At 40.0% G+C, this 25,430-nt stretch overlaps 2 protein-coding genes across 4 annotated transcripts in view; one reads left to right on the top strand and one right to left on the bottom strand.

Annotated features, from left to right (window-relative positions):
* The window catches only part of arhgef25a (Rho guanine nucleotide exchange factor (GEF) 25a), a 47,005-nt gene extending 44,687 nt beyond the window's left edge, over positions 1–2,318 (top strand). For 2 of the 3 annotated variants that reach the window (XM_040153028.1, XM_040153030.1), the window contains one exon: positions 304–2,318. In XM_040153028.1, coding sequence (XP_040008962.1) covers positions 304–432 — 129 coding nt within the window. In that variant the 3' untranslated portion in view covers positions 433–2,318. The remainder of the gene's footprint in view (positions 1–303) is intronic. The other variant, XM_040153029.1, reaches the window with a different exon arrangement.
* A 1,099-nt stretch (positions 2,319–3,417) lies between these two features.
* sp5l (Sp5 transcription factor-like) lies at positions 3,418–5,700 on the bottom strand. Its single transcript, XM_040153492.1, has 2 exons — positions 5,590–5,700; positions 3,418–5,202 (listed from the first exon to the last, which is right to left on the bottom strand). Exons 1-2 carry the CDS (start codon positions 5,641–5,643, stop codon positions 4,168–4,170), a joined length of 1,089 nt encoding a protein of 362 aa, XP_040009426.1. The 5' UTR covers positions 5,644–5,700; the 3' UTR covers positions 3,418–4,167.
* Positions 5,701–25,430: the final 19,730 nt, after the last annotated feature.

The following is a 25,430-nucleotide window of genomic DNA, read 5'->3' as shown; positions in this document are numbered from 1 at the left end:
CTCTCTTTAGTCAGGCTGGATATGCTTATGACATAAGGAACCGGAAGCAGACAGAGCAACATGAGGAAGGAGGACAGAGATGCTTTTTAAAGGCAGATAATCGATTCCCATACTTGTGCTGGGGTAAAAAGATGGAACTTGGCCAATGCATTTTTTTAGACTGAGGATGTGAATGAAAAAATGGCCTATATTGTTCTTGTTTAGTGTAAAATTGAAAACAATGCTTTATTAGTAGAGTTCTATTTGAGTGCATTACATGGATATAGTTTGTAGGTGTGCGATGAATGTTCCCTCTCTCCCCAGCAGAGAGCAGGAGAGGGCTGCCGAAGGGGGCAGGCTGCCCTGGATGCTGGGAGCCAGGGTCCACTGTCAGGTCCCTCAGCTGGACGACGCCCCAGCAACCTGGCTCAGCTAGCTGAGGATGACCTATGAACTCTCACACTGTCTGTCTCCTGGGTCAGGAAGACAGCAGCTAACACTACAGCTGTGGACACAAGAGGACTTGTCTATTGTCTGTTTAAGCCAGGCTGGACTCTTACCTGGTTCACCAATGATTTCTGGAGTATTTTGAATGAACCTGAAGGAACATATGAAGGAGTTATGAGCTGTAACTACAAAATGACTTTTCTCCTGTTCTTAGAGAGCCATTTAAAGGGAGGCGACTGGCCTTGGCCACCTTCAGTGTACGTGAACAGCACCCAGTGGGATGTTACTTGGCTCAGAGTTTAAAAAATACTAAGTGGACAGTCAGTGTTATGACAATTTCTGCTTTTTACCTTTTTGAGAGTTTGTATACCATACTCTGCTCTCTTTCAAAGGGCAAGGGGAATTTGTTTGATGAAGAAATATCCATTCCTAATTGGGGCGGTCACTGGAGTTACATGTGTGCCTGAATGTGTGATTATGCAATGACGTGTGGATGTGTTTGAGTGCATGAGAGTGCGCAAGGAATGCTAGTGGCTCTTCTTGTACTCTCTGGTAAATTTTCGTGATAAAGTTTTTTTTTCCTGATGCCCCATTGTCAAGACAAGTACAGCTCCATAAATATAATTTGTCATTCCCCTGCTGACAACTGATTTGCTGTTTATGTTGACAAGAATGGGAAAGGCAGAACACTTGATGTGAACATGCCACAAGGACTTTACTCACTTGAATTTTATCTGAAAGTGAAGAACTTTCTTTCTTGCCACAGTGCTGAGAGCCCCCTTGCTCTCTTATTCCGTTTGACTGGCCCTCGTTTGATCTGGACAAAAAAGGTGAGGGAGCCCCCTGGAGGTTCTCTGTGGGTATGACGTCACTTCAGCATACTTTTTGCTCTTTGGGCGACTCCAGAGCAGTTGCTAGATGGGCGCATTCAAAGGGACTGCTGACCCCAAGTGTTGCAAGCAACAGCTCCTTGGTGATTGACTGGCACCGCGCTACTTTACGCAGATCTTTCTTTCCATGCCGGAGTAGATTCGGGGACACATCCTTAAAAATGCATTGGTTCAAACTAATACTGATTGTTTTATTAGTCCACTGTCGTCATGTCAAGGCTGTGCACCATTTCTATAATCTCTGTTAGCTTTTTGCCCTCATGGGTTAAATACTGTGCAGGGCATACCATAAAGGCAATCATACATTTCCAGTTGTAAGATGAAGAATGACCCAGGTATGCCAATAAATGTTACCGTTCCAGTTGGTTGAAATGAAGGATACGATGTTGCTGGATAAACAGAGTGATGCTGACAAATCTGCATGCACCCTCTTCCTCAGACAACAGTGCCAAAAACAAGTGTAGCTCACCAATCAATGTTTCATGCTCTTATTCCATAGTTCAGTTTGCCACTATTCTTACAAAACAATCGTAGATATCCGTGTTACTATCTGGATTGTAATACCTAAGGGACAAAAAGAGGAGAGCGGAGTAGATGAAGGGGGCTATCCTGTCAATATCAGGTCAGTTCTTATTTGTGGCCAGTAGAGGTCCCCACAAGGCTTTCACTTCCAGTTTATTAGGATCATACAGCTGCACCAAAGATCAATAGGCCTCATGTGTCAGTGCTAACAGTGAAGCTGCTTAATAATCTGTCAGAAAAACAACAATAAATTACTCAGAGTAAACTGAAAGGTGAGACATTAGGTGAGCTGGACCATTTCGCAGAATCTGCATCTTAAGTCTGCAGTTAATGTGAACCTGTGAGTTTTCACGGGAATTACTGATCAGGCAGGTTTGCATGTCACACAGAGGGATACCACTAAGGAGAACCAAAAGCAAGGACATAAAACCAAGATAGGGCTGGTTAATGCCATGTTTTACTGAGCAGAAACTGTTGTATCATATCAAATAAAAAGTATCTTTTTGAAACTGAGTGCAGCCTTTGTGCTTCTCTACACCGTCTCTCTTTATTGGCTTTATCAAAAAAACCTTGAATACTTTCAATGTCTGCAGTCTTTTTTTCTGTTGATTTTATACTGTAGTGTTTTGTAATCACTTTGTGCAAATATTTGATCAATATAGTCATCCTTAAGTATTCATTTCTTATTAGTTGAACTAATAGTGAAATATAAAGTCTTATTTTTACTGTGGAGGACCTCAGACTCCACTTTGGGACCTCTGACAAAGACAAAGGCAAAGTATTTTGCTTGCTTTGGCATCCCCCTTGGAGAAAGTTCAAACAGGATTAAAAAACAAAGAGAAGAAACCCCTGGATGAGCAGACATCTGGTTGGCTGGCCTCTGAATAAAGCCCCATTCTGGGCAGTAAAGCCGGGCCGATCGTAACACGACTGTGATATATGGAGGCTGAGGAAGGAGGGGGCGAAAGGGGTATTAACTTTCACAAGGGTGCAAAATCAAAGGGAGTTCCTGTCACCACTGAGGGGGTCTCAGCAACAGGGGTCCCATTCACAGGGAATTCCTCTCCAGTGCCCTCTGTTGCATCTGTTGACTCAATCTTCTCCATTGAGAGAAAGAAAACACTCATTAAAAACCACATGACTGTGAACTTGATTGGAGCAGGCGAGACAAACAGCCAAATCAATGGGATGAGTATTTGCTCTGAGGTGGGAAAATCTTTGAACAGCCTACCAAGTTAGGTCCTATTTAGGGGCTTCTTCCTTCACACCAACAGCACAATGAGCAGCGTTTGTACTCTGAATGCAATTGAGTCATCATCTAAATAAAAAGTTAGATCTTTAGGAGCTCTGGGGCATTCTCAGAAATTCACACATTTATTGGATGAGCTGGAAAGAAGGTTAAAACCTTTGACTCTCACCATCAGTCTCAGATATTTACTTCACAATCAGTCATCAGGATGTAAGAAAAAAAACATCATTAGAAACAGTGAATTTGTTTCAGCAGGGACAGTGTTTATTAAAATTTACATGCGGCCATAACCCCAATAAAATTGTTCATGATATTTATACATAATTTACACAGAACTTAAAAATTTAAAATGTTTGCTAATCTGGAGCAATTGTGCTTCACACTGCTGCTTAAGAGCAGACAAGATAAATCTGTGGATCAAAGACTCTCGTGTTTACATTTCAAAAAAGTTCCCTACCTTGAAGCAAACAAATTAGGATATCTTTTGGAATAAAAATCTAATTACCAACAGCAACAAAGGCATTTTTAAATAATTTCAGAGCAGAAATTATAATTTTTATACAGCAACCTTTTACTGTACTAAGGCATTCATTTATTTTGAACATGTTAATATGGACAAAATATTAAGGTAAACCTTGTGGAATTTTGCTCATGTCTGCCACATCCTTCACATAGATTAAATATTTACATCATGAAGCTTGCAAAATTTTTGAGAATCACATAAGTTGAAATTTAAACAAATTGTTAAAGGCATAAAACCAGTGTTGTTCCACGTGAAATCTGTTTGTGTGGCATCTTGAAGAGTACAACGAATGCAGCAAAACGTTCACAATGTCACTGAAAAAGGTTTCAAGTTTTCTTTAAAGGTGGCTTGCCTCAAACAGCACACAATTACTTTTATTAAAAATGGTCTCTAAATATATTTTTATGGTACTACTTGAAGTCAAAAAAAGGGTTTTGACAACAGAAGATGTTCGGGGAGCTTGATGCTTACCCTCTAGTGCAAACCTATGGCAGCAAGTGTGAGTCACAAAGTCTGTTCATTGATGATTATTATTTTTAAATGATGGACCACAGAGATTACTCTCTCTTGATATTGGTAAGCAGAGGGTCCATGCTCTGTGAAGGCGGCCCCGACCGGCTCTTCCTGGTCTGGTGGGTCTTGACGTGTTTGGAGAGGTGGTCACTCCTCATGAACCTCTTGCCGCACTGCTGGCACCCAAAGCGCTTCTCCCCTGTGTGTGTGCGGAGGTGCCGCTGCAGCTCGTCTGAACGGGTGAAGCTTTTACCACAGAAGAGCCAGTTACAGATGAAAGGCCTTTCCCCGGCATGCCAGCGCAGATGTGCCTTCAGGTGAGATGTCTTCTTGTACACTTTGCCACACTCTGGGATGTGGCAGATGTGCAGTCTCTTCTTTCCGAACTCTAACCCCCCGCCATTGGCCTGGCAGTTGGGGCATTTGCAACGTCGACAGCGGCGTGTGGAGCTCAGCAGCCCTTTGGAGGTGCCCTGGAGAAGGGCGGCTATCTGGGGCTGGTGGCCCAAGACAAGTTGTCTGCCCAGGGAGAAGGGATGGTTGGAGGGGGTGGCGTTGGTTTGGGGTAGGCTCCACCATTGCTGCCCTTCCTCCACATGGCCTCCAGGCAGGTGATGCCTGGCTGAGGAGTTCTGGAGGAAGCTGGGGAAGTTTTGTCCCACACTGTTGTGCTGAGGGTAATAGGGGCCGCTGGTCTGCGGCTGCGAGGACAAGACTTTAACAGGGGAAAGTTCGAAGGAGTAGGATGAGGGTGGTTCAGCTGGAGGGGTGAGAGGTAGCTCATGGTGGTGATGATGGGGGTGATGATGATGGTGACCCAGGCCAGACTGCATGTGTCCAGGGAACTGCACCTTGGGCACCGTGAAGGTCATCTGGTGTGTGCTGAGGGCTGTGCTGGGCGTCATGTCGTTGCTCCAGAGCTGAAACATTCCCGACGTGGAACTGACCGTGCCCTCGTAGGGGAACTGGGAGCCTTCTGAGCCCATACTGCCTCCCACCTGCCAGGCCTGGCTACAGGTGGTGGCCAGGAAAGAGAGGGCGTTAGGTGCTCCCTCTGGAGAGGAGCTGGGCGTCCGGTCCTGTGTGGGGATTCACAAACACACATCAGATTACATGGGCCACCATTAGGATGACTTAAAGTTTTAAATCTTCCTTAGATTTAAATACATTTTCTTTTATATGACACTCTCATAAAACGTTCACAAACACCATGTAAACCAAGTAAAAGATCAATTTTTAAACATTTAATTGCCATTTTCTTGGTATTTTCAGTCTTACTTGAATCATCCTAATGTATTAAAATTATGTTACCACTACAACAAGTTTAATCATCTCATAATGACCCGGCGTCAACCCAAATTATTCATTACTTGTTGTGGAGACGTGCGCTTTCGCCACCTCCAAAGCACGTAATAGGTAGCTAAATCCGCGTGCACTGCGTCAAAGAAGGTGGTTACACAACAAACCTGTAAAAAGGTGTGCAAAAAGTTGTCAGTCCTTTGTATTGTCAGCGCAGCCATCTGTCCTCGCGCTGCTTCTCCACGCACCTGCGACACAAAGCGCGCCGGGAGGCGACTACGCACGAGGTCTCAACTACAGCTCTCAACGCGGAAGAAAAAGATGCTCACATTCGGGTACGGGATCACTCCGGCACTTTGGCAGAGGAGACCGGATAATCCCGCGTCGCTCAAATGTCCCTGGGTCCGCTAGGTCGGTGTTTTTCAGTATGCAAGCAGTCCAGATCACTTGTGGTCTTGAAGCATCCGAGGATGCCGGTCTGAAGTTAACGAGAGACTTAGAGAGGCGCGCAATAAATCCTTGCGATCATCTCACAGGCGCCTAAGCTGCATCTTCTCTTTATAGAGAGAAAAGATCCTCTCAACGGGGTCTCCAGTATGATGCAGGAGAGCCAGTCAATAGAGAGATGTGAGAGAGGAAGGGGGGGGGGGGGTTGTTAGGTGAAGGGGTGGGCTACTCATAATTTCACTCAAATTCAACCAAATGCTGACCCCAAGAACTGACTCCTCCTTCAATTGTTCTACAAAAAAAAAAAAAAAAAAAATACATGATAAAGAGTCTTCTGCAATATATACTTTCAGAGTATCATATCACTTCTTTCATTTTCAAATAAACTCACACAACTTTCATCCTACATGATTTAAAAAAAAAAAAATTCAAGGAGTTAACATTTAGACATTTAATGTTTCAGCAACTTGCACAAGAGAAAAATGCTTAGTCTGTTAAAAGATCTAAGATTAATATAGCCAGCTTAGTCAAAAATATTTTCCACCCTGGGAGTATTTGCATACTGCTTCAACTCCACTGTGGGAATTCAAGTAAAGATAATAAATAAATAGATTTCTATTTGTGGCAACAATCAGTTATGCTGTGTTAAATGAAAAGTTGGGCAAAGTATGATCTCCAGTCAACAAATATTAAGACCAACAACAATCAATATAATATTTTACAGGAAGGCATAAAAGTATAGTTTTCTTTCTCAACATCACGCGTGTTGCATCACTTAATGCAACAAAGTAGGATGAATGCTAAAACTTTACATCAGAGAGGTTGATGACATGGCACGAAGGTGAGTAAATTTAGTTTAGTTTAATGAAATTCCCGGTAACAGTACGTACACAGATACTCTTTTGTTTAAGTTAAATCAGGCATTTCACAAGAGGAAGCTGTATCCACCTGCATAGTTCTGATCAAGTGAGGTAAACCGTGCACTCTTCAAAAGTCATCACCTGCTGGATGACCTCTTTTTCAGCCGATATGAATAAATTCACAGAGGGTAGTTTGGAGGTTATTTAACTGACTGATTATTTATTTTCTCGAGATGATACATAAAAACAATAACTTTTTGTGTCTTAATGCAGCAGCAGGCAGCTCCCCAGCCTGGTAGGTGTGAGGCCACTCTGAAGACAGGCCCAGTATTTTCCCTCACAAAGCTAATTGATAAAACTCAATCAAAGCCTCAGAGTTCTCACCAGTAGGCGACATGTCAAATAGGCTACCCTGTGTGACATTCTCACATTTCAGAGTTCAAGTAGAGGCCACTTCAGATGTGCTCCATTAAATGCAGATTGAGGCTTAATCTCATTCTGTAAATCTGCTCACCATTACAATGTTAAGAGTTTAAATCCAGGCTGGGAACCTGTTTCTCATGTAAATTCCTAGTACCTCAGTTATCTATTTCTCCTTCTTTCACAGACTGTGATCCTTAAATAAACATACCCTGAGGAGAAACCAGCTAAAATAGGAAATTATTGAACCAAATCTATACCTTATAAATTAATTTGAACGGAAACTCAAAGTTTCTTGAATTCCCTTAAGGTTGTAATCTAGAATTAGCAGCTTTTAAAATAAATAAAATACAATAATAAAATAAATGAAAGACAATGAAAATGATCACTAAACTGTACCATTTGGGTAAGGCCTTTTTGAGGTTATTGGTGCGAAAGCGGAGCAGTCAGTGCAACCTACGTTACGTCCTTGACAAAGAGACACCTCAGTTTGAAACAAAAGATTTCTCCAGACTCACAATGACTTGCAGACTTCAACCGCAGCCTGCTAATAAATCACACAGATTGTGTTTATTTTAAGTGGGGACCAAACTGAGCAGATCTGAAAATCTGTAAGTTTATCTTTAGTGATAATTATGATACAATTTCTTTATAAAAAACGTTTACAGGATGTTAGAAAAGATTAATATTACATTTAACACAGACAATATGGCTAAAAAAAAGCATTTTAATGGCTTCCAATTGTCCCAGTGTTTCCCAATACGTCTGGCGTGAAAAACAAATTTGACAAAATAATTTCAGCAAGGGCCAACATCTGCAGATCAATAATGCAGTTATATATATGTATATATATATATATAAAAAATATAAAAATGCATTCATGTTTTTATGATACAAATTTCCCATGCAAATCTTAACAAATATGATGTAGCTCCAACAGCTAAATACTCTCATTCCAAATTAAAGTGAACATTTGGGATGAAAGAAAACAGTAGTAAAACGCAAAGAGCGAGGAGGACATGAAAACAGGAGTGTATCTTGCAGGCAGAGGTATACTATGTCTCTGGTTTATTACAGAGCAGAAGTTGTTAATTACCCTGATTCTTATTTCCTGTCCCCTCTCCCCCACACCACCCCACCCCCACTGTACTGCCTCCCAGATGAGTGGCTTTGAAGTGCAAAGTACTCTCTACTCACTTTGAACTGTGAAAACAATGCTCATGTGGTGGTGCTTACCTTCCCCATGTTACCTCATTTAAATAGACCTGGATACGGCTTCCACAGTTTTCAAGGGAAAACTCATTTCCAGAGAAAGAGGTCCCTGTGTTCATTAAACAGCTGGTGAGATTGCCGGTAATCAGGTCCGCTCCGTCATACATTGCAGGCTGCTCTGACTGGGTGGCTACCAGCAGCTTCAACTTCAAAACTGACACAGACTTAAATCCCAACAAGGCGATCCAGACGTTCTCATGCACCCATTTCTACACAGAAATAAAGCAGAAATAAATCCAAGAAAAGACAACAACAGTTATTAAAACTCTACGGGGCTTTTTTGTGATAGTTTAATGTTGTGAAATCTTCCAATCCAGGAGGAGTTTTTAGTTCTTTTTCCTATTGTAGAAAACAGTTGGTGTCGTTTTTGTTGCAGATATAATCTTACTCTTAAGCTCAGAACGTAGAATATGCAACTGGCTGCTCAAGCTGTTTTTATCATGCCTGGGGGGCAGTTTAAAAGCCTCAGATCACTAAATTGTCCCAGCTGTCTTGACCATCTGCACTCGAAAAGGGCAGCCACAGAGGAGAGCAGCCTTTGTACTGGTGGTCATGTCAAAAAGCCAATTTTACAGCACTGAGCTGACTCAATGGCCCTCATGTGGCAAATGTGGCCTAATGGATGAGACAGACAGCATGTAAAAGCCTGCTGCTAACTGTAGTGCTTCACTCTTTAACCATTCAGCAATCCAAGACAGGACAAGATGGGGAGTAATTACCATGACACTCAGTTTCATTGGGATGAGGAGCAACACCAACAGCTGCACTTTAAAGTGCAACAATTTGATACTTCATTCAGGAGTCTCTTTCCTGTTTCCTATTCAGTTAGAAAATGTGTGTGTCTGTGTGTGAGTGTGGGAGAGGGAAATATTGAACAGAGGTTGATCTTTAAATTACCCAGGGACATTTAAGGTTCCCCTCTGTAGAATGGAGAATTTGCACATTTTAAATTGATCATGATGCCATGTTGCAGCTTTCTACTTCAGTGACGGCATATTATTTCATCAGTTGTGCCACTTCATCTTTGCAGATACGTCTCTACAGATACCAGTGAACATTGTAGAGCCGGAAAACTGAATTGCATCAGGTCATTTAGGTTTTTTCCAACTTGCAGTCAGGAGTTGGAACTGCTCCTCTTCGTAGAAGAAAAACTGAATTGCATCAGGTCATTTAGGTTTTTTCCAACTTGCAGTCAGGAGTTGGAACTGCTCCTCTTCGAAACTCATCCCTCATCTAACCTCAGTTATCTCTGCTCTCAATGCATATGATGTCAGTCTTCACAATGTCCATTTGTTTCTAAGAAGATGATGGAAAAGACCAATGAAAATAACTGTTTTATTCTCCTTGTGCTTCAAATCACAAAGGGATAATGCACTGATGAATAAATTCTGGAGGAATACCTCACCTCATTAGTTTATTCAGTCACTTAATACATGTAATTTTTTTGGTGTGGAAGAGTACTTCTATCCCCAAAAACACCTTAAAATTATCCAAATGAATAATTATTTTTTTTTATTTTTTTCTCATGAGCATTGAAGCTTTCATTGTGTAAAGGGATTTCATTCAAGATTTTATCACTCAGGTGTCTTAATTGAGCTGTTTAGTGTGCAAATGAAATAAAAAGGTAAAATCTAACACAGCATAAATCCCAGAATTGCAATATTTTTGCATTGCTACTCAACTTCCTTGCTATTGTAGTAGGATTCTGTGGTGATTCCCACCTCTGTATCACAGTTTACATCGCTAAGTGTGTGAGAAGCAGAAAACTATAATAATTCCCTCATCTCTTGTCCATTACCATGTACGAAAACCCCAAAATCTCCAGTCTTGGGCAGACACAGGCAGACAGCACGCATCTCCACTTGTCAAAGAAAACTTTTATCAATACCAAGAGCACTTGAAGTTTGTTTGCATTTTGTTTTCCAGCACTCTTAACAACTTCAGAAGTCAGATCACAGGAGTATCTGATCAAAGCGCTTCGTGGTTAGTTCTGGAAACACAGGAGTGCTACACCACGCTTTGATACTCCACATCAATATTTCAATTCAACAATCACTTGACATGCACCCATACTCCCAGAGACGAAAGACGAAAGGGGATATATAGCGAGAGAGAGAGATCCAGGGAAGATGGAGGGGGTTTGGGAAGTACATAAAAAAAGGAATAGATTGAAGAAATCACTGCCGTCTTCACCTTTGTGGTGATGTTATCTGAAATGAACTGAATCGGTCCTTACACTGCTAATGTAATCCACTAAAACATGGCAGCCCAAGTTAAGTCACTAAGTTTTATCATGCAACAGATTTTAGTCAACAGAAAACAAAATGTTGTGTTATCTGGCAACTTCATGTCTCAAAATGAAAATTAAACCACAAATGAAACATTAACTTTTTGTTTAATATTCTCAGGATTCAAAGTAACTTGACTTACATATCAGCACTGAAGCTAAAACACTTGTCACAGACTGAAAATCTGAGCAGAGGATGTGTTTCATGTTTTATCAAAGGAAAGTAGTACAGGAACTCTGCAGTGATAAAGATGAATACAGTCCATCTGCCAAATGTCACTTTCATGGTGCTTCATAATCATTTCATCATCTCGACAGGATATGACATGCTTTGAAGGTTTCGGCCTATAAAATATCGCGTTTGATCTGAAAAGAGACTTGTGGCGAAGTTGCATGAAAAGACGTGTAGTCAATCAAGAGATAATAAGTGACACTACTACTAAAGCCTGTAGTATGGTTCACAGCACACTGTAACAGGGAAATAAATGGAGTCATATGCACTTATTTAAAGGAACAGTCAAACATTTGGGGACACAAGATTTGCTTTTGTGCAGAGAGTTAGATGAGAGGTTGAAAACCACTCTGATATCTCTCTGCTCAGTATGAAGTTGGATGTAGCAGCTGGTTAGTGTAGCTGAGAATAAGGACCAGAAAAAGGGGGAAGCAGCTAACCTGGCTCTGCCCAAAAGTAAGCAATTATGCCTACAACAAGACTCCTTTAAATTAAACAAACAAGACATATAACGTGTTAATTAGTGAGCTTTAGAAGTGCTGGTAGGTGGATTTAGTTGCCTTTGGTCATAGCCAGGCCAGCTCTTTCTCACTGGTTTTTATGCCAAACTAAGCTAACTGGCTGAGTGTACAGACATGAGGGTGGTATTAATCATCCCATCTGACTCTCAGTAAGAAAGCTAAGAAATGTATTTCCCAAATTGTTGAATTTAAACTGCTTCCTTTAACCCATAAAAACAGCTCTCCAAGGCTTATTATTTTAATGTATATACTTCAGTTTTACATATAAACAACTGTAGTGCATATTAAAAATCAGACCACAACCCTTTTACACATTTTACAGCAACCATAATCTTCATGTAGAAATTATGTTTGTCTATTTCTATATGCTTTTATATAATAAATCTATTTTCATACCTTTTACATGTAGAATAATAGTTATGTGTTTGTCTGCGTATCTTTGTTTATCTTTGTTGTCTTTGTTTAATCATATGGCTACATTTGAATCTACTTAAAGCCAGAGTCAAAATCCCTATATTTGTCAACATACTTGGCTGATAAAATTGATTGTGATTGCTGTTTGATAAAATACACTGAGAGTGTGTCTGTCAATTGTCTGACATGCTGTGTGAATTTCCTGTGGGTATCCAAAGTAAGTATCCACTGATGCACCCTTTCTGAGCATGATACATTTATGTTAATTCATTTCCCCAACACAACATTTAAAATTAATGATAACTAATTTACCAGGAAAAAATGAATTGTTTATTCATAGGGTTTGCTGTGTAAATTCCCTAAAAAGATGAATTCCCTACAATTGCCTGTCTGTACAATGCCACATAGAAATGAATAATAAAAAAAGCAGATGCAAAGACAAAAAAAAAAGAAACAATGGGATTATCAATCATAAAGCGCCTCCAAACGCATTTAGACAAAGATGAACAAAGGTAAATAATTAGCTGTAACACTTGACGATATCATTTACAGCCATCAAGTTAATGTGGGTATTGCATGCAGGAACCCCTGCCAATTGATCTTATACAGTAGCTTTGTTCAGTGGCTGTGGGAGATGTGAGCACCTGTCACACTGATACTGGCGTCTGATCTAAACTACTGTACACAGATGGGACTGACTCCAGAAGGAAATCTCCAAAAACTGAACAAATTCTATGTATCACACCATGTTTAACCCTATTTAACCTCACAGTAGAAAATTACTGTGCAGAATTTTACTGTTGCAACAATAATATTCTGCAAAGTAATTTTCTTTTGCACAAGGAGTATAGTAACATTAAAACAGGAAAGCAGTGATAAAATCTCATGGATCCTGTTTCATAAATATTACCCAAGAAACCCACACATGCCATCTGGGAAGAGGGACTCACGTCAGTATGGTAACTGGATCTTATGGCAAGGTTCAAGCTGAAATCAGAAATGCAAAGCAGGAGCAGAGATACAAGGGCTACATGTGCAGAGGAGTGCCGCACAGCCAGAGCAGTAGATTTATTTGTAAATGTACGCCTGTGATGCCACTATCTGTTAAGCCCCTCAGTCAGCTCAGCCTGCGTAATGTGAGGGGAAGTGTCACCCTGTCACCACCATGCCAGGGATCAGCCTGCTGTTTGTGTGTACTGTGAACCAAGCCAAGCCTTGAGGAGGAGGGGAGAAAATGACACAGAGGCTCTTTCATCTAATCCGTGTGGTGTAATTTGCACCTCAGTAAGTTTAATTGATGACTACTGATCAAATGCTTGCCTTTGAAAATAAAATCTGTGGGATTGTTATTTTCCCCTTCAACCTGCAAAAAGAATTCTTAATGCACCTGATGAGAGGTTTCTTACTGATGGATCAGTTTGTGAAAGTTTGAACCTTGGTACAGTATACCGTACAAATAAAAACTCCTGCCAATATTGTGTGTAGTTCCTTTTATTCACTATATTAACTTTATAACTATACAAACTTAATTAAGCAAACTTAAGGAAGTAGACTTTTCTTTCTTTCAACGGCAGAGCAGCAGCAGTAGCATATGCACATGGGTTCAGTGTGTGTGTACTACTTCCTCCAGAGATCCAACCAGAGCATCACTGTCATTCAGACAAATGGATAGTGACAGGCCAAGCTTATCAGTGTCAACGTCAGGCTGCTCTCCGGGACTTTGATTCCGCACTTTTCCCATAGCTGAACAGAAGGCTGTGCTTTGCAAAACAAACCAACAAACAGGGAACCTGAAGAGTGTGATGAAAGAGTAAACAACATGGCCCGGTAACATGCCCCACAACCATGACACTTCCTAAGTAGGTTACCATGGAAGGTAACCCAATTTAACACGTGTGTCTGATTGTATTCAGAACATGCAGAGAACTTCAGGAAGTTCACAGCGTCCCAGCGTTGTGAGGCTGATGAAGATTGATCCGTCTCAGGACCTTGGCCTTGAAAAATCAAATAGGCCCACCACTAATGCCCTTGCACGTGTACAAAGCAGTTCATTATCAAGAAAAATTATAGGGAGTCAATCTATTGATGTTGCTTAACTAATTGTAAAGCAGGGGATTCAAAAAGCAGATGTTGCATTTCAAAGCAGTTGTGAGCAAGGAGACAGGTTATGATTTATGCTAAAATGTGTGGCTTCAAAGAGGCGAACGCGGCTTCTAAACAAATTGAACAAGTCAAGCGCTATTCACCCAGGACCAGGAGGGAGCCCAGCGCTTGTAGATCAGAGGCGCACGGCTGCCGCTTGTAATATCACTCAGTGGAGGAGGGGTCCCACTGGGGGGAAGCAGCACAGAGAGGCTAACACTGAGCAGTGCTCACACAGAAAGGAATTATGTACGAATGCAGCTGCAACACCTGTGCAGAAAGAACCCCCCCCCACCCCCCACCCCCAACCACAACCACACCCACACACACCCTCCCTCTGCTATCCTCCTGGAGCATCATCCACACAGGGGGAGTGGAAAGGGATGGGCAGCACCTTGAGACTTGACATCCTTTCTGTGGATGGCACTATTATTTGGGAGGAGATGGAAGTGATGGTAGAAGATAGTGGGCCTATGTCAACATACTGATGCAGTTTTAGTAAACAAGGATACTTGTTTACTGAAATTGGTGGAAGATTGGTGGATGGGGGGAGGCTTTAAAACGTGTTTATCACTGTTGTTTTCTAAATGAGGCAGGCTGAGTAAATGTCTGTGGGAAAACAGATGATATGTGACTGGACGAGTGTCAGATCTTTCAATAACATCATGGACCAAACTTACAGACTTGGAGAAACAGAACTGAGGAAATTCAAGAAGTCAGAAAGATGGGCTGTAGTCAAAATTTCACATTTGATGAAAGCTATTTTTGTTTAAAATAGAAATAGATATATTTCATACAGGATGTAATATATTTCCAAATGATACATGGTGTATGAAGAATAGTAAAATATGTAGAAGATTGGTGTATTATCCTGAATCTTATATTACAGAAGTGTTCCTCCTTGTTGACATTACCATACATGTAAAAAGACAGACTGCATGGACTTCTCTCATTTTTCCGTCTGTTTTCTTCTATTTGATGCAGCCTAAATTAGGACGGGAGAAACGAATTGCTAAATTTTTAATTAACTTCATAACATCTGCACTTGTGCTTTGAGAGAGCAGCGAGATTTCCTTTTAACCTATTCCAGCACATTTGCACACCAAGGTAAATCTTGATGCTGGCACTCTTACAGAAAGGAAGAAAAAAAAATCAAAAATGGAAATGAACTCTCACTTGTGTGTGCAGATCAAAGCAGCAGAATTATTCAACTTTTTGCCATTGCTTGATCTTCAAAAAAGAAGAGAGAAAAAGTAGGGGAGATCTAGATGGACGAATCAGTTTGAGTTAGAATGTTCTTCAGTTGTTTTCTGGGATTTCTTTTTCTTATCTGGTGTATTTACTTGTACATCATGACGTTAATGTGTCAGTTCTGGGTTGCTTCACTGTGAAGGTAAAACAGTCATATGCTGAAGTGCTACTAAGACTATACTCCAAAGCATGCTTTAAAGAAAACTGGAAACCCTCCTCTTTTAAAAAGTCTTAAATCTCTTGCCACTTGTATTTATCTGAAAAGGGTTGACTCATTAAGAGTGAATGAATGAAAAAAAATATTGGTGTTAGACTGAATAAGTGAAACACACTATCAATATAACACAAACACAATGAATGCAGATGTTCTGGACTCTTTTCATGCTGTACATTTCTATACAGTGGTTACTTTATACTTACATCGTATACGCTCATGCAGCTGATAATCCCCGCTGATAAATATTCAGATACTGTGGTGCTGTTAATGCTGAAATATCTGAATTACCCTTTGTGAGTCTCCGACACTATTACCATTCCAGTAATAATATATACTAAAAATATGACCTTGCGACAAATTGTTTATGTCACCTCTCTGCAGCAAAATAAAATTCTTCACTTTGCTAATGTGTAATTTGGAAGGGCAGTTAAATTGTGTTGAATTTAATCAGTTACATCAATAGATTTAGAAGGAACCAATCCTCTCTCCTCAAAATTATTTTCCGACCAGTATTATAATTATACTTGATCTTTTACCATGCACTGTGAAGTACCATTCAGTTCATTACCACCCCACTAGAGAGGGCTGTTGAGAAGGCAGCAAAAGTCACTGAAAGATATTGACTGACTAAAGACTCTCTGTTACAGGATGAAACAGGATCACATCTGGATTACTTTACAAAATATTTACAGTTTAATATATAGATTTTAACAAAAGAGGGGACTGATTTATTATTTGCTCTCAGTCGACTCAAACCTGACTCCTCTGTAGTTTTGAAACCTTCCCCTCTACTGTTACAGTCCTTCCTGTCAGGTCAGAAGCCTATGAAATCGGAGCGGGCAGTGAGTCCAGCCCCCCCATACCCCCAGTGGCAGGCACCTGCACAGGCAGTCCTGACTGATGTGGATGATATCACAGCAGACCAAAGCTCCTTTAACAAATCTCCCTTTGATAAAGCCCACACAATGATGTCTCTATAGGAAACCCCCTCACCGCTCTATGTGTGTCTCAGCAGAAAAAGAAAATGGCACTGGAAAAAAAAAAAAAACAGTTAAATGAGACAAAGCTGGTTCTGGAAAAGGGGAAAAAAACTTCAGTGCATTTTTTTTACTGCAGCTATCCACAAGAGGACACTGCTTCCATATTTTATCTACTCCATGCTGTTGCAGCATATCCGCATTTCTCATGTTTCTCTATTTTTTTTTGTCTTATGCATTATTGCAAAATTGGTGATCTTTATTTAGTCTAAATAATAATTTTGTAAAAACTTTGTTAAAACAGCACCAAGAGCTTAAACAGCAGGTCAAGTCTATTTCAAACAAACGGTTTTGTGCCTCCTAACTAGACAAATAACATATCGTGAAATAAATTGACGCACTGATTAACTCTGCAGATTTATTCATTTTGTGTAAAGACTCTGTACGTTTTCCCAAATAACAAATCATGGGACTGAAAAAGATTAAATGGCTTGATACATATGTTTAACAAAAGCTACATTCGATATGGTGATGATAAAAAACAAACTAAGAACCAAACAAAAAACCCCATTGGCTTATTGGTTCAAAATCCCTTTGATTTGATTTGTGCTTTATAAATAAAACTGACTTGACTGGATTTGACTGCAGAAAGAACCCAAATCCTAATAACAATTTTCAGACTAGAACAGAACTGCTAAGCAGAATATCCTTTGTGATTTTAAGGAAAATGTTTGTGTAATGAAGCTCCTATGAAAGATTATTGCTCCTCTTTTTCAATGCAATCCATAAAATTTTGATTACTGCAAGGTCTGTGGCACCTAGGCAGCTCTAGCATTTCCAGTGCTCACATTTGACTCCCTGCAGTTTGCTTACACGGCTTACTTAGGTAGATTTGGCAAATTGGAGGACAATGTCCTTTAAAACATCCTTCACTTATTCACTGGTACACCCTGGCAATGTTCCAGAGTTCCCTCTCATATATTATTTACACAAAACATCTGTCCGAGCAAACTTGAGAACAAAAAGGTCAGTCATAATTTGCCTCTACAGCCTCTCTATCAAGACAAGTAGATGATGCCTTTGTACCCACCCAGACTGGTTGTTACTGTGAGAACTGAATTTGATCTTGTGTTAATTTGGATACATTGCCTGACAACAAGTGAGTGAATATTTATTTATATCGTACTTTTCAAAACAAAAGTTGCTTCACAATAAAAGCAATAAATGTCAAACCATCAGGACAGTAGCAAACACAAGAACAGCAAAAAAAGAGTTTATAAATTTTAACATCAACAAAAAACTGAAACATCAGTAAAGAAAAAGAAAAGTTCAAGCAAACAAACAAACAAACAAACAAAAACAAGATGTGCTTTCAACCAAATGTAAAGTTTATTTATAAAAACACACAGCAAAGACTTTAAAAGTTTTTTCACTTGCTAAATATTTTTTTTCATTTCCTGTTTGGGAACTTGAATCTAGCCAGTCCGAACAAGCTTGACAGGCTTGTGTCATGTTGGACTGTCCTGCCACCTCATGCACAGGGACTTTGAGCTTTTACCTGCATTACAAACGGAATCTGCACTTCTTTCTACATAAGTACAATATCTTTATGCTTAAAAATGTTATGTATTCAACATCCAGCTGTTTTAGGTCTTTTTTCATTTGATGTGATATGTTTTTCCTGTTCTTATTTTTCTACGGTGTTGTATGTCTGGTTGTATGGATGCATGTACTGTATTTTTTACAACAGACTGCACCACATTCCTCCTCTTTTAGATGTATAATAAATTTGACTTGACTTCCACACAACTGGCTGTGTGTCATCAAAGGAGAAAAAAAAAGTTTTATAAAATTTTTATTAAAGTTTATTAACGTTACTGATTTGTTCTCAAATTCTAAGAGAATCAACCTCTGAACACCACACTCATTTTTTCTCACTCTCACTGATATGTTACTATTGTACTGCCACGTCCATCAGTCACTCACTTAGTTTGTTCATCAATCTACAGACTTTGCTAGTATAACGTACTTAATAATACCTTGATCTGCACAGATCGGGTTCCCTCACATCACTAATAGCTATTCTCAACAGATCTGTGTGGTGTAGTTGGCTATAATATTCTTTTAAATGCTCAGAAAATGTGTAGTGCTTTTATACATCTATCAGTGTTTGCAGAACTCCTTTCTTGAGCTATTGACATATTTAACAAAAAAGAAGAAAAAAAATCAGGAGAGCCTCATCACAACCAGTTAGGTGGGGAGAGCCCCCAGGCTCTTGGCTTTGTCTGCCTGTTGAGTGGAGCCATCAGATAACAGCCAGGACAATGGCGCTCCATTCTGAGGGCTCTCTTAAATGAGCAGGAAGCGGCGGTGAGCGCCTAGCGGAGGCTTCTGGTGGACTCCCTGGGGTCTGCTCAGCCCTGACAGAACACGCCACTGCTGAATGGCTGGAGAGCATGAGAGGAAATGAGAAGCTGGTGGCCACCCAGCCGGAGCCACGGGTGGCCTTTGATGCTGAATAAGTAGGGATGGGAGCAAGGAAAAGGTGATGGAGAGGTAAGAGGAGGAGAGAGGAGAGGAGAACAGTGGAGAGGAGAGGAGGAAAGGAGAAAGATGGAAAGGAAAGGTGGTTGCAAGATGGAAAAACAAGGGAGAAACGATGAAAGGAGAGAAAAGGGGGGGAAGATGAAAATAAAAAATGAAGACCCACAGGGTCGGCATCATAAAATACTGAAGCCAATCTCATTGACCTGCAAGGGTGAAAATGGGCCAGAACAAAAATCCCAGCTCATGCGTTCATGTCATGGTGTGAGAGTGAGTGTGTATAACAAAAACAGAAAAACATCAAACACTAATAATTTCTGAGGGGAATCCTTGTTACAGATATGCTTCACTGTCATGCGGGTTCATCAATGATGGTATGACCCGTGCCATATTTTTTTCATTGTATCATACACGTGACTCTCACCTGGCGTAATATTTTGTGATGGTATCTCAGCTACAAAATACATAATAAACTCTGCCACATAGTATACCCATCTTTCAACTTTCTTTCTGGTCTGCTAAGATTTTTTCTAGCACATCATTTTTGCTACTTTGGCTAGTCGGTTTGAATTTTCTGCCTGTGACACTAATTTTAGATAAAAGGGGATGCAGGTCTTGGAATTTAATAGAAAGCACACTGCTACCTAAAAATGCCTCCACATTAATTTCATCCAATGTTATTTTTTCTTTTGTAATGGTTCTAACTTTTAGCACAATGTGAAGTACAAAAGCCCACTTTCTTGTTTCACTTTTTTGTCTGGCCGCAGATGTGTGTACATGAGTGATGGCACAGTGTGGCAGGAAGGTGGTCTGGCAGTGACTGCCAGTACAGTTCTGGGTCATCCTCTCCCCACCCTCCACCCTGCTGCTTTCAGATGGGTACGTGCTGTAGCGAGTGTCTGGTGATGCAGCAGCCCTGTGAACCACTCCCCAGAGCTCTCAGGCTGAAGTTAGGAAAATCCAGTGTTGGAATATTACTGAATGGTGATAGGGGTTAAATAAGAGACTGTAAATGGATTTGAACACAACTTTAACAGAGTACTGTCCTGCACTGTGATTAGTTATTACTGTTTTATGCACTAGAGGGAGGAAGATTAAAAGATTACAACAGCAAATCATATTTTACTTGCTATAAAATTTATTGGAAAACAATGTTTAGGTTTTAGACCTCTTTACTCGTGATAAACTTTATTAGAAGAATATGTTTTGGTCATTAGCCTTAGTCTTCAATAAATTAAAGGTTTTTCAAGTGTTTTGCAGGAAGACGGTGCACAGGAATACCCCCTTCCATAACCAGTTTCTCTTACACACATTTGCAAGGAGCTGCAAGTCTGCCCGTGTCAAGCAAACTATGTCGTCCATAGAGGAAATCATTAAAGGGTCAGTTGACCCACACTCTGTACGGCTCTGTTAGTACACCTTTAAATCTTTCAGGTCTTGCACAATACTTAGGTAATTTTACAAAGACAACAGTGGCAGATTCAATTTGGAAACTACAGGTTCTTGATTTCAAAAAGACATCAGCTGGCCTCACATTTCTAGCGGGCGACCATAAATTGTGTCAGATGACATGACAAGTGTAACTTACTAGCAGAGTTTATCAGCTGTAGCTAGCTAGTATTATGATGTTAAGTCCATTAAGTTGTCTCCCGTCGACAGATTTTTAAACAAGAACCATGTAAAAGTGTAGGATATGCACTTGATGCATCCATATGACTAAATACATGCTATCATGCTAACAGCATGCTAAGCATCATCAGTATCAGATAGCATAGATCTTCGGTATTCCCATCCGCTAATGAGAGGAGCCATGTAAATTGTTCTTGTATTGCAATGCAGGGAGAGTTTGTCCAAGAATAATAGCAAAGATCCTGCACAGTGGGTGAATACTGTAGGGTGGATGTGCCAGCCCTGAACTGGGCTTTTTCTGATGTAACCTGTAACCCCACAAAATACTGTAATGTAGGTAGCTAACATTGATGCTCCTTAGCCTTTGAAGTGACAGTATTTTAGTATTACTACTGCAAGTAGTAAGCTAATTAGCTAAACATGTTAATGTTGGGGATTATATTTGAACAGATTAACACACTGTTTAATTACTTCCTCGTATTTTTGTGTTTTTTTTTCTTTATTTAGAAAATAAATAAACATATAAAAAAAACACTCTAAACGTTTTGTATGTTATGGCTATCTCTCTTTCTACAGCCCCATGCACACTGCTTCTGCAAAGCTTAAAAGACCTGTTTTGCCTGGTTACAATCGCTAAGCTATGACTGGAAAATCACTGTTTGAGGGAGGGCTTCAGGAAAGGTCAATTAAAAAAGCTATGACACCTTTAATTGGAACTACTTTTTCTATTTAGTTCTTGTAAAAACTGTGATGTCAGCGAGTAATGGGGAGGTCTGTGAATTTTCCACAGTAACCAGGACACTGTTATCGGAAAGAGACGTGACTGTTGAAAACTTTAAATATTATTTTCAATTCTTTGAGCAACATACATTAAATTCCACACTTCCATTGTATTGGAGTAAATGCAGAATGATATCTTAAATTTATTTATTTTTTGTCAGTGCACACAAATTGTAACTACTAAAAGCTGTCGAGTCAACATTTGGGGCAATGAGCACAGCACAACTGCCCTGAACTCTGTGTGAGGTGAGCCTAGCTGCACTGCTGATTCTCAAGGACCCACTCCAACAGAGTCTCACGCACAAAACAAAATACTAGAGTCACTATGGCGGATCAGTGCAAAATCACATTCCCTTCAACCCCCATCAGAGGCCAATTTCGCAGTCTGAATGCTTGGTTCTATGTTTATATTTTCAAGAAACAGGCAGAAACTTTCAACCTTTACATTCTATGCAGGAATTTACTCACATGTATCAACATACCATTTTCAGATGGAGATCTTTCTTCTATTTTCTAGCCCCCTATTTTATGTGCATTGCATCTGGAACTAATTATTCTTCTCTAGTGTACATTAACTAGTTATGAAACATTTACAGAAGGGTGTTGCCTTAAGGCGTCGAATGACAACACAGGGAAATGTTTCTTTGTTGTGTTGACCGCTATAAGTACTCTACAGCTGAAAGTGAATCTAGTGTCAACAGAAGTGTTGAGGTGAAGCAGACAATGCAGCAGCAGCTCTTACAATGTGGTTCAAGGCTGTGTCGCCATTGTGTATTTGAGCTTCACAATGCTTTGGCATGGGCTAGGAAGTGACACATCCCACAGTCAGACTCTAGTCAACTCAGGGCCTCTGTGGGTCAAAACAGCCCCCCTGCATGGTTTAGTAAATCTAACTGTCATTCTGAAAATGATAAAAAATTGAGGAAAAAAACTGCTGTAATGCATGATGGCAGATTTTATTTAAAGAATGGCACCATATACCTCTTGGTACCACTTTGGATGAGAGTGGAGACTGTGAGTCAGCAAGAGGGGCAACTTTGACTGTCAGACAGAAGTACCCCAGATGAGACCAAACACAAATGAGTGTTTTGTTTTTTCATGTATGGCACCATATCCGGAAAGGGGAAAGACGGGACAATGACTATCAGCAGATAAAGGAAGGTCAGATGGAAATCCAGGTCTCACCTTTTGTTCTCTTCAGATGACAGAGAGGCTGCTTAGGCAAAGCATTTAACTTTTTATTGTCTCTTTTGGTATGTTTGGTTTTCAACATGGAAGAGCAGAGGAGATCATGCTCTTTAAAGTGCACTTCCTTCACCATCAGCAGACCAAACGATTACTGTACATAATTCACCCACCGTATAAACAGAGGGGAATGGCAGTACAATCATGTGCTTACCCCAGATTAAAATGGATTGCGTCTTTAAGCCATCATCTTTGTTGTTAACTTAATGAGAACATAATACTTAGTTGTGGAGGGTGCTTTGTGATCACATTCTGAGGTGCAGTTCCTTGGGGAGCCTCTGAATGTAGGTGGGTACTGCCTTACCCGCCCAGGAGATGCATGATCCATATGTATGATGAATTCACATGACCAGTGTAGGTGGGTAGGAGGTCAGGAGATGTTCATCAAGAATGAAAAGGAAATCAGCAACTCACTCCGAAACTTACTGGACTCACACACAAAGTGAAAAAAAACTGTTTTAACAGGGAAGGAATGAAAGAATCACTATAAACTTCGATGCTTCAAAACCATGGGTTCAGCTGTATGAGAAATATGAATGATAACATGGAAAGGAATTCTCCACAGATCTTTGACAAAATGTAATTAGATTATAGTATGATGCCCTGGGAAATTAAGACATGGCTAATTGCAGGTACAGTCAAGAACAGAATAATTAGCAGAGGAATAAAAAGTCTTTAGCTAAAGAATGAAAGATTTGTTTGATTATTGTATGACCTAAATAATAGAGCTAGAAAAGCTACTATAAAATATGAACTTTTCAATATGCGTCAAAGACAAATTCCTGGGTTGTACTCAGCTCTTAACCCTTGCAGGATCTTTGTATGGTGTGAGTGACAAATTACAACAAATTCGTGAACCGACAGGAAGAATTCTTCAGAGAGGCATGGTTCTTGAAGTCAAACTGTGCAAATAAATGGACAGGCACTAATGGATGGAGAGGAGCAGAAAACGGAAAAGGATGGGAGAGGTAAGGAGACATGGATACAAGGAGAGGTTTGGCTGCCAGCAGTCAGCCTGATATACAAGGTCATTTCCAAAGTAACATGCCATGGGGGGTCGGGACAAGCATCCCATAAAGCAGATAAAGAACAATAGCAGGAACTATAAGCCTCAAAATGACTGGAGCCTCTCCCTGGTTGAGAATAATAGAAAGACCCTGTAAGATCAGGACACACACTCAGCATGAAGGAGACAGGGTGGATGAGGTATTTTTATAATTTGATTAATGCTAATGCAACAAACAAAGTGGAATCATGAGGTATGCTGCCAAACACAACTACAGTTGCCATCAAAGTGTATGTTTTTACAAGCCTCACAACACTCCATAAGTGTTTTCTTCAGAAACATCAACAATGTAAATGGAAACACATACTACAGAGTAACAGAAAACTATAATTTTCATCTAATTTTACACATTAGAAAAACTGGAAGTAATCTTATACAATGTGACTTCACATTTAAAATATGCATGTTTTTCAGACAAAAATGGTTGTATCACTTCACACATTTTGTGCCCACAAAAAGGTGTTGATACTCTGTCTGTTGGTGCTGGCTCAGCTGTATACTTTGCGACTTGTTGTGCCACTCACGAATTCACATTTTCATTGTTTAAATTCATAAAGAGCTGTCTGTGTTATGATGGAGCAGAAAGGTTTCGTCTAGTTTGGGGTTAACACTCCATATCCTTTTCCATTCAACACATTGTTCCTTTTACCACTGATTAATATCTTGTTTAAACAGCCCGCAGACACACCACGCCATCGGTATGTTCATAAATCCTCAGGAGCTGATCAACACAATGGCCCACATTCCTGGCATTTAAAGGAAGTTCCTTATATCACTGCATCTCCTCTCCAATAGAGACAGAGAAATTCTAGGAATAAGACACTGGAACGAAAACAACTGTCTACATGCATGTCTGTTTATTTCATTTATTTTAAAACATTAGTGAGGCAGGAACACATCACTCTTTGGAGGCTGTCCATCCAGTGGTTTACCTTTGTAACGCATCACTGGACCTCTCACCTACACCCTGTTTGACTCCAGTTACATCTTTAGCAATGTTTTCTTTTGCATGGAATAACAACAGCATGGGCAAGATTTTTGTCAACATTAGTCATTGTTTCCCTTTGTTAAATTTATGATCAACAATAGTCATTAGAAAGAAATGGAGACTTTTATCAGATTTAAATCATCTGACCTGTGTCCTACATTGTTGTTGTATGTGGGATTAACCCCTCCGCTAATTATGGCTTCCTCTGGGCTGATCAAAATGATATGAAATCAAAATTATCAAAATTATTTCATATCCATAATATATTAACAATGGATCAAATTACTATATATGTAATTGCAGTGATCAATTATAGTTATCATCCAACTCTACAGAGCATTTTAGCCCCTTTTAACTTGTTGTTTTGGTTTATGGCAGCAAATTTTCTGTATGCTTAAGTCTCACTGCTTTTATCAGTCCATTTTGCAGCAGAAGCAGTAGGCCATTGGTGTTGGCAAAAAAAAAAAATTAAATTAATTTTTCATTTTTCCGCAGAAGTTGGTGGAGACCAAAGCCGAGCTAAATGGAGAGTAAATATTGAACTTACATCTATCAGGTGGCCAGAAAAACAACACTTAATGATTGTTAGCGTTACTCCATCTCTGCTGGATGTGTCAATAGGTAATTGTTTGCCTATGTAAGAGGTTGTGTAGCTTTTTAAGTTGATGTAATGTCAGGCAGTGGGTTACCAGCTTCTCATGGAGTTTTTTTGCTCC

The sequence above is a fragment of the Xiphias gladius genome, chromosome 18 (assembly GCF_016859285.1).
Source record: "Xiphias gladius isolate SHS-SW01 ecotype Sanya breed wild chromosome 18, ASM1685928v1, whole genome shotgun sequence".
NCBI lineage: Eukaryota > Metazoa > Chordata > Actinopteri > Istiophoriformes > Xiphiidae > Xiphias > Xiphias gladius.
The sequence above is the reverse complement of the archived record's forward strand: the minus strand, read 5'-3'. Positions and strand labels throughout refer to the sequence as shown.